The sequence below is a fragment of the Rattus rattus genome, chromosome 12 (genome assembly GCF_011064425.1).
Source record: "Rattus rattus isolate New Zealand chromosome 12, Rrattus_CSIRO_v1, whole genome shotgun sequence".
Taxonomy (NCBI): Eukaryota; Metazoa; Chordata; class Mammalia; order Rodentia; family Muridae; genus Rattus; species Rattus rattus.
The window spans coordinates 56,385,334-56,399,321 of NC_046165.1; the positions used below are offsets into that span (position 1 = coordinate 56,385,334).

Consider the following 13,988-nt stretch of genomic DNA (forward strand, 5'->3'; position numbering starts at 1 on the left):
AGGTCATCCAGACAAAAGCTAAATAGAGAAAATCTGGAGTTGACAGATGTTATAAACCAAATGGACCTAATGAATACCTACAGAACATTTCACCCAAATACAAAAAGAATATGCTTCCTTCTCAGTACCTCATGGAATCTTCTGCAAAATTCCCCACATATTTCACCACAAAGCAAGTATCAGCAGATACTAAAAAAAAAAAATTGAAATAGCACCCTGAATTCTATCAGAGGACCACAGATTAAAGCTGGATGTCAACAGCAGCTGAAACAGACAAACAAACAAACAAAAACAGAAAGCTTACAAACTCATGGAAACAGAACAGCCGCCAACAGGAGACCAGAATTCCACACGGGGCAGAGCTTAGCATAGGAGACCTAAAAGGCCAGCCCCACAGTGACACTCTTCCTCCAACAAGACCTCACCTACACCAAAAGGTCACACCTTCTAATAGTGCCACTCCCTGTGGATCAAGCATTCAAACGCATGAATCTATGGGGTGTCAAATCTATTCAAGTCACCACAATATTGGAACATGGAAAGATCTCCCATGATATTGGATCAGTAGGATTAGTACAGTTTTTATAAAATGGCCATCCTACTAAAAGCAATCTATACATTCAATGCAATCCCTATCAAAACTTTAACACAATTCTTCAGATTTCCAAAGGACAGTTTTCAGCTTCATATAGAAAAACAAACAAACAAACAAAAAAAGCAGGATATCTATCTAAAATCACCCTGAATTTAAAAAATAAAAAAAAGCCTGCCAGAGGTATCGGCATCCCCAACCTCAAATTGTTATTCAGAGCTATAATAATAAAAACAGCATGGTATTGGCACAAAATTAGATACGTTGATCAAGGGAATCAAATTGAAGACCCAGATATAAATCCACATACCTATGGATGCCTGGTTTTTGATTTTTCAAAAAGAGCCAGAAACACAGATGAGAAAAAAGAAAGCATCTTCAACAAATGGTGCTCGTCAAACTGGATGGCTGGACATGGAAGAGCACAAATAGGTTCATGCTCACCACCCTGCACAAGACTCAGCCATAAATGGATCAAAGACCTTGACATGAAACCAAGTACCCTGAACCTGATAGAAGGAAAATGGGAGACAGCCTTGAACTCGTTGCTACAGAAGACTTTCTGGACAGAACACCATTACTGCAGGCACTAAGATCAGCAATTAATAAATGGAACTCATGAAACCAAGAAGCTCTGTATGGCAAAGGACAAAGAAGCAACCTACAGAATGGGAAAGATTTTTACCAACTACACATCTGATATAGGGATAATATCTGAAATAAAGAACTCGGGAATTAGATATCAAAACCAAGTAACCCAAATACAAGATGGGGTACAGATCTAGTCTCAGAACAGAAAACTCAGAGGGCTGAGAAACACTTAAAGAGATTGCAACATCCCTAGTCAACAACAATAACAAAAAAGGCAATCAAAACTGCTTTGAGATCTCATCTTACTCCTGTCAACATGGTTAAGATCAACAAAACAAATGACTGTTCGTGCTGGGGAGGATATGAAGTAAAGGGAGCAGAAAACATTCTTCTTTTGCTGGTGGTAGTGCAAATTTGTACAGTGACTGTGGAAATCAGGGCGGCAGTTCCTTTAGAAGATGGGAACCAATCTAACTCAAAATCCACCTATAACACTCTTGGATATGTCTCAAAGGATGTTTCATCCTGCCACTTGCTCAATCATTTTTGTTGCTGGCTATTAATCATAATAACCAGAAGTAGAAAGTATCTAGATGTCCCTCAACAGAGGAACAGGTAAGGAAAATGCACATATTTACACAATGGAATATTGCTGACATTTAAAAATAAAATCATGAAACTCTCAAGTCAATAAATGGGACTAGAAATATCATCCTGGGTGTGTGTGTGTGTGTGTGTGTGTGTGTGTGTGTGTGTGTGTAGTGAAAAACATGTATAACATATGTTAATAAAACTTCATGCAATAAATGTACACTAATTAAAAATTTTAAAAGCAGTAAGCAGAACTGTAGAGATGACCCAGAGGTTAAGAGCATTTGGTGCTCTTATTCAAATTCAGTTCCTAACACACATGCAGATGTTATAACCATCCATAACTCCAGTTCTAGGGAATCAGATGCTCCGTTCTAGCCTTTGGGTGACACAGATAGGAAAGGGGCACACATATACATGCAGGCAAAACACTCACACATGTAAATGAATCTGAAAAAAAGAAAGGAAGGAAGGAAGGAAGGAAGGAAGGAAGGAAGGAAGGAAGGAAGGAAGGAAGGAAAGTGATCATCAGAGCTCATATTCTCATTGCCCGAAGATCATGGTATTGGGGTTAGGCATAAAATCATCCAATGATCACAAAACAGATAGCAAAGTCAAGTGTGAGATGTCTGCAAAGTTTTATGAGCACATTTAACAGAGACTTCTAAACACTGACTGAAGAGGTCAACAAGGCTTCCTAAGAACACTAATCAGCCTGTAACTGAATTGTGAGCGTAAGCTGTCAGGCACAAATGAGGATGGGACCAAAAGATCAAGGTAGTTGGAGCACCCAGAGTGAAGGGCAGAGAAATACATACAGTCTGGGTAAAAAGAAATAGGTAAGGCTGAGATCCTGTCAGTTTTGTGACAAAACATTTCCTGGAGACAAGCAACACTCATGTCTACTCACCTCAGATAGGGATCCTACAACAGACCAAAGTATTAACACCACCAAAGGACCAACTTGGTAGACCAATCTGTATTATTGGGGTTGCTTACAGGAATATGGATGAGGAGTTACTTACAGGAGCAGAAATGACTCAAAGACATGTGTAGCACCAAAGCCCACTCCAGTATGGGTGACAGCTCACAAAGCTAGGAACCTACAATATGCTGCACAGCCTACAGTAGCTCAACAGGTTGGACAGTGTCCTTTCCAGGTGCCTCGATTGATCTAAACCTCTTCCAGGAAGCTCTGCTAGTTTCTGCTTCTTCCAGGAAGCTGATGTGGTCTGTCTTTGCAGCTTTGCTTGTTTTAGAGTCTTTATTGCAGCTTGGCTCTGCCTAGAATCTTCTTTGCAGTCCATCTCTCTTCCATCTGAGGACAACTCTCAGCTTTTATTGCTTACTCTGGTAGGGAAGGGGCCTAGTGAATCTGATCAGTTTTGGGAACTTCCTGAATATATTTTGGGTTATCTTTCTGCTTAAAGAATTTCCTTGAAGGATGCAATGTGTCAATCTCAAGAAAGTTACACAACAGCAAACTGTGTAGATGACATTAAAGATTCTGAGTTTTATATGCAAATGAATAGAAAGCTACAAGAGAGTTTAGTCAGGAGGGGATGTGTCCTGATTGAACTTGGCTTTCCCAATGATTAATCTATTATGTAGGTAACAGAAGCAGCCCCATGTGAATGTGTGTTGTTGACATGCACACAGCCATGACAAGGACCAAAGCCATGATCAAACAGTAAAGCCTTTGCCATATGGCTCAGACTCAGAATTGGCAAAGCCTTCTTCCTCTGGTCCCTCTGGCATTCTTAGATAATTTATCAGTGTGTACAAAATCTAGCAATTGTAGCTTCCTCGCCTCCTACCACTCCTACCCTATATGCTTACCATTTGAGAGTGTTCACCTATACAGACCTCCTATCCAGACTCATCAGCTCCTTCCCTGTACTGTACCCAACTAAACTCGATGAAGTTCTGGGTTGTGGAGGTAGTAGTTGGGGGTTATCAGAACACATGGTCCACCTGACCCCAGATTTACCATAACTATGTATTTGTCATGTCTTCAACATCACAGTCCTTTCTACATTCCCTCACGACTCTAGTCAGAGTTCAAGACCCAAGAAGAAGGGACCAGGTACTATTACAGGATGCTGATTTCAGTGGCCCCAGTACACACTGATGAAGTCCTTGGGGGCAGTCTCAGAGTGCATGGGGAGGTGCTCGTGGATTCAAGAAATCCATGGGTTTGAGAAGGAGAAAATACAAGGGGTATAATGTCACGAAGGAGTATCTGTTTTGTACTTCCTTAAGAAGACCTTGGATAGTCTTACTTTCCCACTGAAAATCATATATGGGTTAAAAGGTATTTTTTTAATTATATCATGGGCCAGATCACTGGGGCGGAGGGTCACTGAGATAGGGGGATGAAGAATGACAGTCATAGCCTGTGGCTGTACAGAGCCAGGGCGGGGGCCAGGCGGGGGCCGGGCGGGGGCCAGTGACTCAAATTAGAGGAATTTTTTTTATAAAAAAGACTACACACTCATTGTATTTAGATTTTTCAATATTTTATTATGGCACACAGGATTGAGTACGGAACTGTGATCTTCAATCAAGTATTTCTTAAGCCAACCAAACGTTTGCATCAACTCATGACTGATGTGTGTGAAAAGCTTGCAGACTAGGAGCTTCCTATCTACAAAGGGATGCAAGAGCTCTCACACTTTAAACTCACATCATGATAGATAAAGAAATGCTTTGCCTATTTGTGTGGTAACACATATTTAGGTAGAAGTAAGTGATGCAAAGAGACTGTGTAACTTTAAATGGAGACCACTTTGGGTTTAGGTAACATCCCTATGTCTCAAAGGTCATCTAAATAGCAAGTAGCAAAGAAATCAACAAACAAAACAGTTCCTTCAGAATATCAGAGCCATAGAAGAACACCAGAGCAGTAGATAGGCAAAGACATCATCTATATTCCACACCAAACACAAGTGCAAGAGTTGTCACAGCTTTACCATGGATGTGGATGGATGGGAGATAGATGTGATGTAGTGTCCAACCAGGCATTGAAATCCAAATATTTACCAATTAAGACATGCAGATCAATGACAATGCAGCACACAGATTTATTCTCTCCCCCAAGAAGTGATAATAATATAATTCCATTACCTGCTTGTGTGGTCTTTAAAGGGTTTTTAAATGTATAGCATTAAAGGCAATTATGTGAGGCAGTAGAATTAAGCAGATGACACACCATTCATGAGCTCAGGATTCCAGGCAACATGTTTGCAGTGGCAGATAACTTTGATTATCTTACTTCACCTCACGTCATTCCTCTTAACTATGTCATGGGCTCAGATTTTAATTTATGCTCATGATATTCAAGACTATATTAAAAATATAACCATAGTGACAACCGTGTTGGATTCATAGTCTATCCAGGTTGCACTACTAGTCCATCATAATTTCAAAATTGTCTTTTAGAAAGCCATCTCTCCAGCTAGCATTGTGTGTTTTGCAGGGTGTTAATCATGAATGCTCTCACTCTCACTCATCATTGTCAAGTTTGCTATATTTTGTAGTCTTGACCTATTTGTCTATCCCTCAGAATATCCAATTATTCACTGCACTCACTACCATCTTTACTTCATAAAATACTGGAGGTCAGTAGTCCACTTATACATGGCTTAGGTTGGTGCCTTATTTAAGGTATTTTAATTAAGTAAAAACCACAGCAAAATATATGACATCCACTGTAACTTTATTTACTATTTATTGCACATAACTCGAGGTCTTTAATTTCTAACCACTGAAGTTTCAAATGACTATTTTTCCATGAAGTTGCACATGAACATTAGTGAATTCATTTATTCGTGTTGTGTGTGTGTGGTTTTTTATTATTATTATTGTAAACATCTGTGTGATTCACATTGCCGTAGATCCTGAACTCATAAGCATGGACCATGCACAGGTTGGCAGCAAGCCAGAAAGCCACTCTGCAAGCAAACAGGTACTCTGCATAAGGAGGAAAGTCATAGCACAACATTGAATGTCCAACCTAAGTCATCTCAGAATTATACATATATTGACTTCTTAATCTGTATAGGATCTGGAACTCAACTGGTTGGTTTGGTGATGAGGTTGACCTGATTTGGGGAGACTTTTTTTCCTGGGATAGTTGGGAATGGGGCTCAATCTTTCTTCTTAGCAGCTTGCTCCTCCCCAGCACTTTCCTCTTTCTTCTCTTCCTCTTCTGATTCTTTGGTGTCTTCCTCTTCACCCTCGCCACCTTCTTCTTCTTCTTTGGCATCTTCAGACTCATCCTTGGCAGCTTGAACATAAGAAGAAAAATACAAACTCCAGGTTAAGTCTAGGCAAAACATGTCTACTGAGGCTTTGCAGGTTACTAGACACTATTGGCAGTCTGTGTCTAAAAACCTCTTGACCCCACTCTCCTGAAGGACTTGTTACAGACAGTGCTTGCCATGAACAATTTGCACACACAATGTAAAAGGAGGTTACTTCCAGGTGCTGGAGGTTCATCTCTCCAAGACCTGGCCTCAATATTTTTATGTGTCTGGCACTCGTGTTCTTTAGGGCGCAATCATCTCTTCGTCTTTGGGCCACCATCAAGTGTTCCTTTGGGTACCAAACCACTATGTTAAATGATTGTATATGAACCTTTTACAATTTATCATCTGCACTCATTAAACACATGTGTTCTCATCGTATATGTATTGTTTATGACTGAAAAACCCACATGGGTCTCTAGGAGAGCAAGGCCTGCATAGCTCATGGATCTCCCAGTAAATATCCACAACCAGTTTGCAATAGAGATTCTGAAAGGTCTTTATGTTTTACATACCTTCTTCCTCCTCAGCGCCTTCCTCTTCCTCCCCCTCCTCTTTCTCCTTCTCCTCCTCTTCTGCTTCTCCTTCAGAGGGGGGCTCATCCTTGGCCTCCTCAGCTTTCGTAGCCTCAATGGTCTCCTCCACCTCTGACTGCTCTTCCTGGACGTGGCTGGTATAGTAGGCTGGGAATGCTCGAGCAGACATCAGGTAGGAGCTGCTCTGCAAGCCACTGTAAGCAGAACGGCCAAAGACCTGCGAGCTCTGAGAGTAGCCGCTGGTTATGCTACCCACGCTGGTGAAACTGAGCCTGGTTTCTTCGCCTTCCAAGAGTTTCCTGGTGGGGAAGGGAATGAAGGGTACAGTTAGACCAACAATGGATGTGTTCATGACTTGCTCTAAGCACACATTCATTATTTTTCCCCACAACCAAGGTCAAAGGCAAATACAAGGACAAACAGGTTTAGGTACCATCAAGATTTAATAAGGAGCTCATGATAGAAATCGCCCAGAAAGACCTACTAGATTTAAAATATGAATGCTAAGAACAAGACTTATGTTACATCAGGGTTAACTCCTTGCACATTTGTACCGTCTTGGAGGAACACCAAAGCAGGACTAATCTAAAACACTGTGATTCAATATAACTCTGCACTGACTCTGGGTCATCTGCCCCGCCCTGAGCTGCCATGCCCACTGCCCAAACCATTCTGATGTTACCTGTAAGCTGCAATCTCAATGTCCAATGCCATCTTGACGTTGAGGAGGTCCTGGTACTCCTTCAGGTACCTGGCCATCTCGCTCTTCGTGCTTCGCAGCTCATTCTCCAGTTTGTTGATTGTGTCCTGTCGGAAGATAGTTTTCAAAGTTCAAAACACAAATCTCTACTGCATTTGTTTTACTGTAGTATTCGTGCTAAGTCCTGGCCTCAGTTAACTACAAAGTGTACACCTACAAGAAATAGGGGGGGTGGCCTAAAATGTTCAGTCTAGTGATGTAAGAGAAGAGGAGGAAGAGGAGGGGAGTAGACTGATATGAGCAATTTTGAAAATTGTCCTCAATCTATTGATTATGGTAAACTGTCTTTTAAAACTACCCAATTTATAATAATTATAATTATAATTATTATTATTAGTCACACTTCTTTTAGCCAGGTCACATTCGGGGAGGGGAATGTGTGTGTGTGTGTGTGTGTGTGTGTGTGTGTGTGCATGTGTATAAATTTTTTGTCTAAATAAATATATAAATAAAAATAAAATTGTATATTTGTCTAAAATGCTTTCCACAACTCTATTTCTTCTCCCCCAAATATGAAGAACTTATTTTTTTAAAAATGGATATCAGTGATTAATTGATATAAAATATTGTGACTGTATTCTTGTGTCCCTGTTAAAAACAAAACTATCCCAAGGCTGGGTGAGAGAGAGCTAGCCGCCATATTTATTAGCCAGGAGATCCAGGAAGTCCTGAAGGTAACTTGGAGTCAATTAAGGGTTGTCAGTAGAGAGTAGGTATTAGACTGGTGGCAACGCCCAACTTCAACGCCCTCTGCCCATTCCTCCCAACTCACCCCTAAGAACACTGATTCAACCAGAACAAGCAATTCCCAAGCAACAGTCGCGCCCCGCCCCCTCCCCCTAGGCTGTGCTCTAGGACCCCCTAGCGTTCACTCTCTGGATATACCTTGCACCCCCACCCCGAGTGTGGACCTCCCCGCCCCCACTGAGCTTAAACCCTGCCAAACCTGCATGGCGCTGATGTCTGCATTCTGCTTGTCCTCCAGCTCCTGCAGCTGCTTCTCTAGAGCTTCGTTCATACCCCGGCAGGCTTCGATCTCCAGGGTCTTAGCCTTGAGTAGGCGGCGGCTTTCCGACACCTCGTCCTTGGCAGCGCGCACAGCGTCGGTGTTCTTGGCGGCGCTCTCGGTTAGCACCGTGAAGCGGCTCTTGAACCACTCTTCGGCATTCTGCATATTCTTGGCGGCCAGCTTCTCGTACTGAGCGCGGATGTCCTTGAGAGCGGCGGAGAGGTCGGGCTTGGAGGACACGTCCATCTCCACAGAGATCTGAGCATACTGGATCTGAGCCTGCAGCTCGGCGATCTCTTCCTCGTGCACCTTTTTCAGGAAGGCTATCTCGTCCATCAGGCTGTCGATGCGCTTCTCCAGCTCGGCGCGGGCGAGCGCAGCCTCATCCGCGCCTTTGCGGGCTTCCATCAGCCGGCCCTCGGCGTCCTCGCGGCTCAGCACCTCCTCCTCGTAGCGAGCCTGCAGGTTGCGCAGAGTCTCCTCCAGCCCCTCGCGCTCGCCCTGCAGCGCCTGCTTCTCGTTAGTGGCGTCTTCGGCCGCCAGTCGCAGATCACGGATCTCCTGCTCATACAGGGCGCGGAAGCGGGAAGGCTCTGAGTGCTTCTGGCGCAGCACCAACAGCTCGGCTTCCAGGACCTTGTTCTGCTGCTCCAGCTCGTGCACGCGCTCGATGAAGCTGGCGAAGCGATCGTTGAGGTCCTGCAGCTGTGCCTTCTCCTGTGTGCGGATAGACTTGAGGTCGTTGCTGATGGCGGCTACCTGGCTCAGATCGAGGTTCTCCAGGCTGGGCATCAAAGAGCCGGAGCTGGATGAGTAGCTGCGGCGCACCGACAGAGAGGAGGAGACCGGCGCGGAGTAGCTGGAGTACGCAGAGCGCGCCGTGCTGTAGCCGCTGCGCACGCTGGAGATGTGCACCCGGGGCGTCTCCACGTAGCGCCGCTTGTAGGAGGTCGAAAAGTACGGCTCGTAGCTGAACGAACTCATGGTGGCGGTCGGTGCTCCCCTCAGGTCCGGGGCGGAGATAGGGGACCTAGAGAGAAGAACGGGGGAGAAGAGGGAAAGGGAAGGATGGATGGCTGTGTGCGGCTCTGCGCTGTCCTGCCACCTCTATTTATACGCCGGGACTCTGACGCAGACTGTGATCGATCGCGTTGCGCAGGCCAGTGGGGGCAGCGTGCTGCTGCAGCCAAGGGGAGGATTCTGCGCAAGAGCAAAGGCGGGGGCGAGCGACAGGAGGCTAGCGGACTGCGGCTCCCGCCTGGCCGCTTTTCTCTGAGGCCCCCTACTTTCTCTGAGACCCCCATAACTTCCCTGTTCATTCCTTTCCTACTCCCCCGACCCATCCTGCCTGTCAATACCTAAAACCCGCCTCACTAGGACCCGTAAAATTTCCAAATAATAGGTCCCTACTGACACATCAACTTTTAACAACTAATGTCACAAAGACACCCTCATCCCACCCCAGTCCGCCCCTGGCTCGCCCTTTCTGCCTCCGGGACCCTCTCAAGCACCGTGATTCTTATTTAAGGAGCATGGTTGTAAGGCCAGGGTGGTTAGGTTACTGACAACAGTTTAAGGTTTCGCCCTTGCGACATTCCTGCAGGAAAAGTTTTGCATGCCTTTGTAGCTATTTTCTGACATTTTCTTGAATTCACCCCCCTTTCTCCTGCCTTCTTTTATTTTTTCTTTTTTATTTCTTTCCGTATAATCTGCTTCTCAATGCATAGGGGACGGGCACACCCTTGGAACCGCAGGATAGCGGGTGTTCATTTTGACATTTTAAAACCTTTACAGCAGCTAATTTGTCTGGCGCCTTCCATAGAATTTCCCCTTTCTTTATGGGAAATGAAGTCTGGAATGCTTAGGACGGGTTGAAACTAACCAGGCAAAGATTTGCAAGGCAAAAGATGCGCTCTGCTGCGGGAGAACTTCAGGGTGCCTGTACCGCATCGAAAGCCTCTTCCCCTCTTTTTAACACCTGTGTGGTAGCCTAATCTGATGGTTTTGACAAGCCACGAAGGTTGGATGGAGAGAGAGGGAGGGAAGGAGAGAGGGAGAAAGGGAGTGAGGAGAGAGAGAGAGAGAGAGAGAGAGAGAGAGAGAGAGAGAGAGAGAGAGAGAGAGAATGCTGCAAAGTGCTACCAGCTCTGGGTGTGGTCTTCCGGAAGAGAACTCAGCATGGAGCCTGCTGAAACAGCCTGCTGAAATTCACAGGTAACGGGTGCCCTTAGGAAGCTACCAACTTCCTTCAGGATACCCAGATAGCAGAGTGGGTACGAAAACGCACATGGGTGGAACGTTTTCATACTCCCGTTGTGGTTGCCTGCGGTTTCGAAGAGATATTGCAGAGATTTGTATAAATAAATAAATAAATAAATAAATAAATAAATAAATAAAACCTTTAACCAAGCAGTTGGCGTTTTGTTTAATTTGTTCAACATAACACTGGCTGACTGGTTCTTTTAAATGGCACAGTGAGAGGTAACGGCTTTCAAATTAAAAAGTAATGAAATTTTTGGAGCTGTATCCAGTTGCTTCTGGAGACCAAAAAGAGTGTGAAGGGAGCTTTATTCTGCATACTCCTTTCTCGTGTTACACACACTGTGATTCTGATTAACTTGCCCCTTCACGGAAGAGGAATGGGCTGAAGCAGAGGACTTCTGTGAGGTTGCTGATGGCTTAAAGCTGTTAAGTCTAAGCCATATTAGAGGCCCACCCATGTTTATACAATCTAAGCTTTCAAACCTAATCACCCAGGTTGCCTGAGTGTGTGGCTGGCATACAGAGCCAAGCGTTTATTAAGATGTCTCTCTGTAACCTGCATCTTTTTCTCATTCATCAGTGATCAAGAGGACTCAAGGGGAAGGAACAGAGAGAAGGTCTCAGATACGTAATAGCTTTTCTTCCTTCCAATTACTCATATAGACGAAGAGTTGCAATTGTTTCCCCCAAGCTCGCTCCATGTAACCTGAATTATTTCACAATCTTTTGTAGAGGGTCTGCACACATCTCTATTGGACATTGTTCGCTTCCATGCTGCCAGCACGTATCCTTAGAAGTTACAGATCATTCTCAGAGATCTTAAGCCTCTCTCTCTCTCTCTCTCTCTCTCTCTCTCTCTCTCTCTCTGTGTGTGTGTGTGTGTGTGTGTGTGTGTGTGTGTGTGTGTGTGTGTGTGTGTGTGTGTGATTCCTTTGGGGCAGGGAGGGCTCCTCGATAATACTTTTGACTGCAGAGCAGACTGCCCACAAGGGAGTGGTGCAGCTGGTGCTGCAGGGCCATGAGATGCTGCAGAGAAAATAAACTATGGGACACCTTCTGTGCCCTAGTAGGCAGCAGGGAGAGGAGGCAAGTACTCAGGCTTGATGGCAAGGGTGGCATCTGCAAGTCTGATTGATTACCCAGGGCCCTTTCCCTTATTAATCCTGACCGAGAACAAGCAGACAAAAGGGTCAGTTCCTGTATTCACGTATGGGCGTGTCTCTACTCTTTTTATTTTACTAGCATCTGTCAATGGGCACTGGTTATAATTGCAGGGGCATCCTGAATCTATTTTGTGACACCCCTCCCCTTTTATTATCCTGTTTGTGCTCTCCTCTGCTAGGTGCCTGTCTCTTTTTAGATATTCTGCTCAGTCATTCTCCCTCCCCAGCCCTCTTGTCAGCATTTGCTCTGAGAGTCCAAGTGACATTTGTTTGGTGTGTCTGAGTAAGACACTTTTAAAAGGAACAGCTTGACTTTCACTTCCCCTGCTCATAAGTATTTCTGCCTTGGTGATTTCTGTAGTAGGTCATTTGTTCTACTCTTCCCTCTCTGTCTCTGTCTCTGCCTCTCTCTAAGTGTCTGTCTCTCTGTGCATCTCCATCACTGATCTATGTGTTTATGTGCATGTGTGTGTGTGTGTGTGTGTGTGTGTGTGTTCTCTCTCTCAATAAAGCCTATGAGTCTTATCATTCATCTATTTATCTTCCTATAATCACAGGACAAACATGGAATTGACTGAGAGTTTTCAGTTAGACATGATTTATAGACACATAAAATGAAAAATAAAAATAAATATGAGTTTGTGGCAAAATTCGCACTTTTTAATTATCTCCAGACATCTCACTATTCCTTCAAAGAACTGTTCCTGGTCAATCAGTTGAAAGCAAAATACATTTGCATTACAGTTACACAGTAACAATGTACAGTGTTTTAGAACCACTAAAAAATATATCATTTCTTTTTCAGTGACAGTAGACTCTGTTCCCTTCAAGTGGGCACCTGGTGACCACAGCTTTTCTGTTACTTCCTGAAATCCTTTGGCACAGAAATTTCTGTATTTGTGTTTAGGGTGTTTTGTTTTGTTTTGTTTTGTTTTTGTTTGTTGATTGGTTGGTTGGTTTGGTTGGTTGGTTTTGTGCAGAAATTGGCTGGAATTCTTACAGGCCTAGGATTACGGTAGGCTTCTGTCCATGGTCCTGAGAGCCAAATTATCCTCCCAGCAGCAATGCAGCCAAACAGTCCTACCTCAGAACAGCAGGTGGGTCTCCATCCCCCTTACCATCAAGTAGATACATCAGGGTTACAGTGCTGGTGTGCATACATCAATTCAGGGAGGGATGAAGGACACAAGCACTGAAGGATGCCCAGCAGGCACTTACTAGTACTTAGCAAGGACAAAATCTCTATGAGCAGGCTATTCAGAGAAAACAGTCATTTGAAGTCACACAGTTACATCAAGCCCAAGCTGTGTATACCTCTAAAGTGAGTACTGATCTGCTCATCTGAGTCTGCATCTTCTCTGCCTTTGTGAAATTCAAAAATTGGATGCTGCAGGGTGCAGAATCTAACATGCGTGCAGTAAACCTTCCCTGTTTGGGTAACATCAACATGGACTGATGATCTATATTGCAAGGTAGAAACTGAAGACAACTAGCAGAGATAATGAACTGCATCATTGTTATAAGTTTCCCTAAACATCCCAATATAAAATAAAGTAGGATTTTCCCAGTAGATACATGACCAGAAAAGTAACAGTGTAACTACTTTTCAGATAGAGCCTCACAACCATTTGTAACATAGCCTGTTCAGAAGTTGCTAAACTGAAATGCAGCTCAGGCCCCAAACTCTGCAGTAACCACACCCTGACTTCCAATTCCCTGGGCTTACCCTCCCCCGTCATTCTGTCCCTCTTTCTCTGTCTTTGTAAATGGGTTTCCTTAAGGTTACCTTTAAAAATCTCTGCAATAAGTAAAAAGGAAAACTGCTGGTACTCAGCAGCCCAGGATTGAAGTGTACTGTGCTTGCCAAATATAAATTTAACTCTTTAAAAAGAAATATGAACATAATGTCATTTTGAAGGTACACTTATTGAAGCGATGGATATCTTTCCTTTCTGTATCTTGACACCAGTTAATTTCTTTGTGTAACTGGGATCATACTTCTGACTAGACTCATAGTTGACTCTCTCTCCTATCTAGGGAAGTGCTTAAAAGAAAACATGTCGTTTAACATAAAGGGCATCGGATTTAAAGCCCTACGTTCTGAAAGTGATGCATCACGAGTGTGCCGCAGGACTGTATTGGACTTTAGGCTGCAGCAGAGGGGCAGATGACATATG

The 13,988-nt window shown here is 44.0% G+C and overlaps 1 protein-coding gene across 1 annotated transcript; it reads right to left on the bottom strand.

Moving 5' to 3' along the window:
- Window positions 1–4,276: 4,276 nt before the first annotated feature.
- Window positions 4,277–9,521, bottom strand: Nefl (neurofilament light). The gene is made up of 4 exons (XM_032917585.1): window positions 8,324–9,521; window positions 7,300–7,424; window positions 6,597–6,916; window positions 4,277–6,062 (listed from the first exon to the last, which is right to left on the bottom strand). The coding sequence occupies exons 1-4, from the start codon at window positions 9,368–9,370 to the stop codon at window positions 5,923–5,925; spliced, it is 1,632 nt and encodes a 543-aa protein (XP_032773476.1). The 5' UTR covers window positions 9,371–9,521; the 3' UTR covers window positions 4,277–5,922.
- Between the last annotated feature and the right edge of the window lie 4,467 nt (window positions 9,522–13,988).

What these genes read in the sequence shown, in the direction of transcription:
- Nefl (XM_032917585.1), bottom strand. Translation starts at nt 9,370, where the DNA reads ATGAGTTCGTTCAGCTACGAGCCGTACTTTTCGACCTCCTACAAGCGG. An exon ending in ATTGAGATTGCAGCTTACAG is followed by an intron (nt 6,917 to 7,299) that starts GTAACATCAGAA and finishes CTTCCCCACCAG; the next exon opens with GAAACTCTTGGAAGGCGAAG. An exon ending in AGGCGCTGAGGAGGAAGAAG is followed by an intron (nt 6,063 to 6,596) that starts GTATGTAAAACA and finishes CTTATGTTCAAG; the next exon opens with CTGCCAAGGATGAGTCTGAA.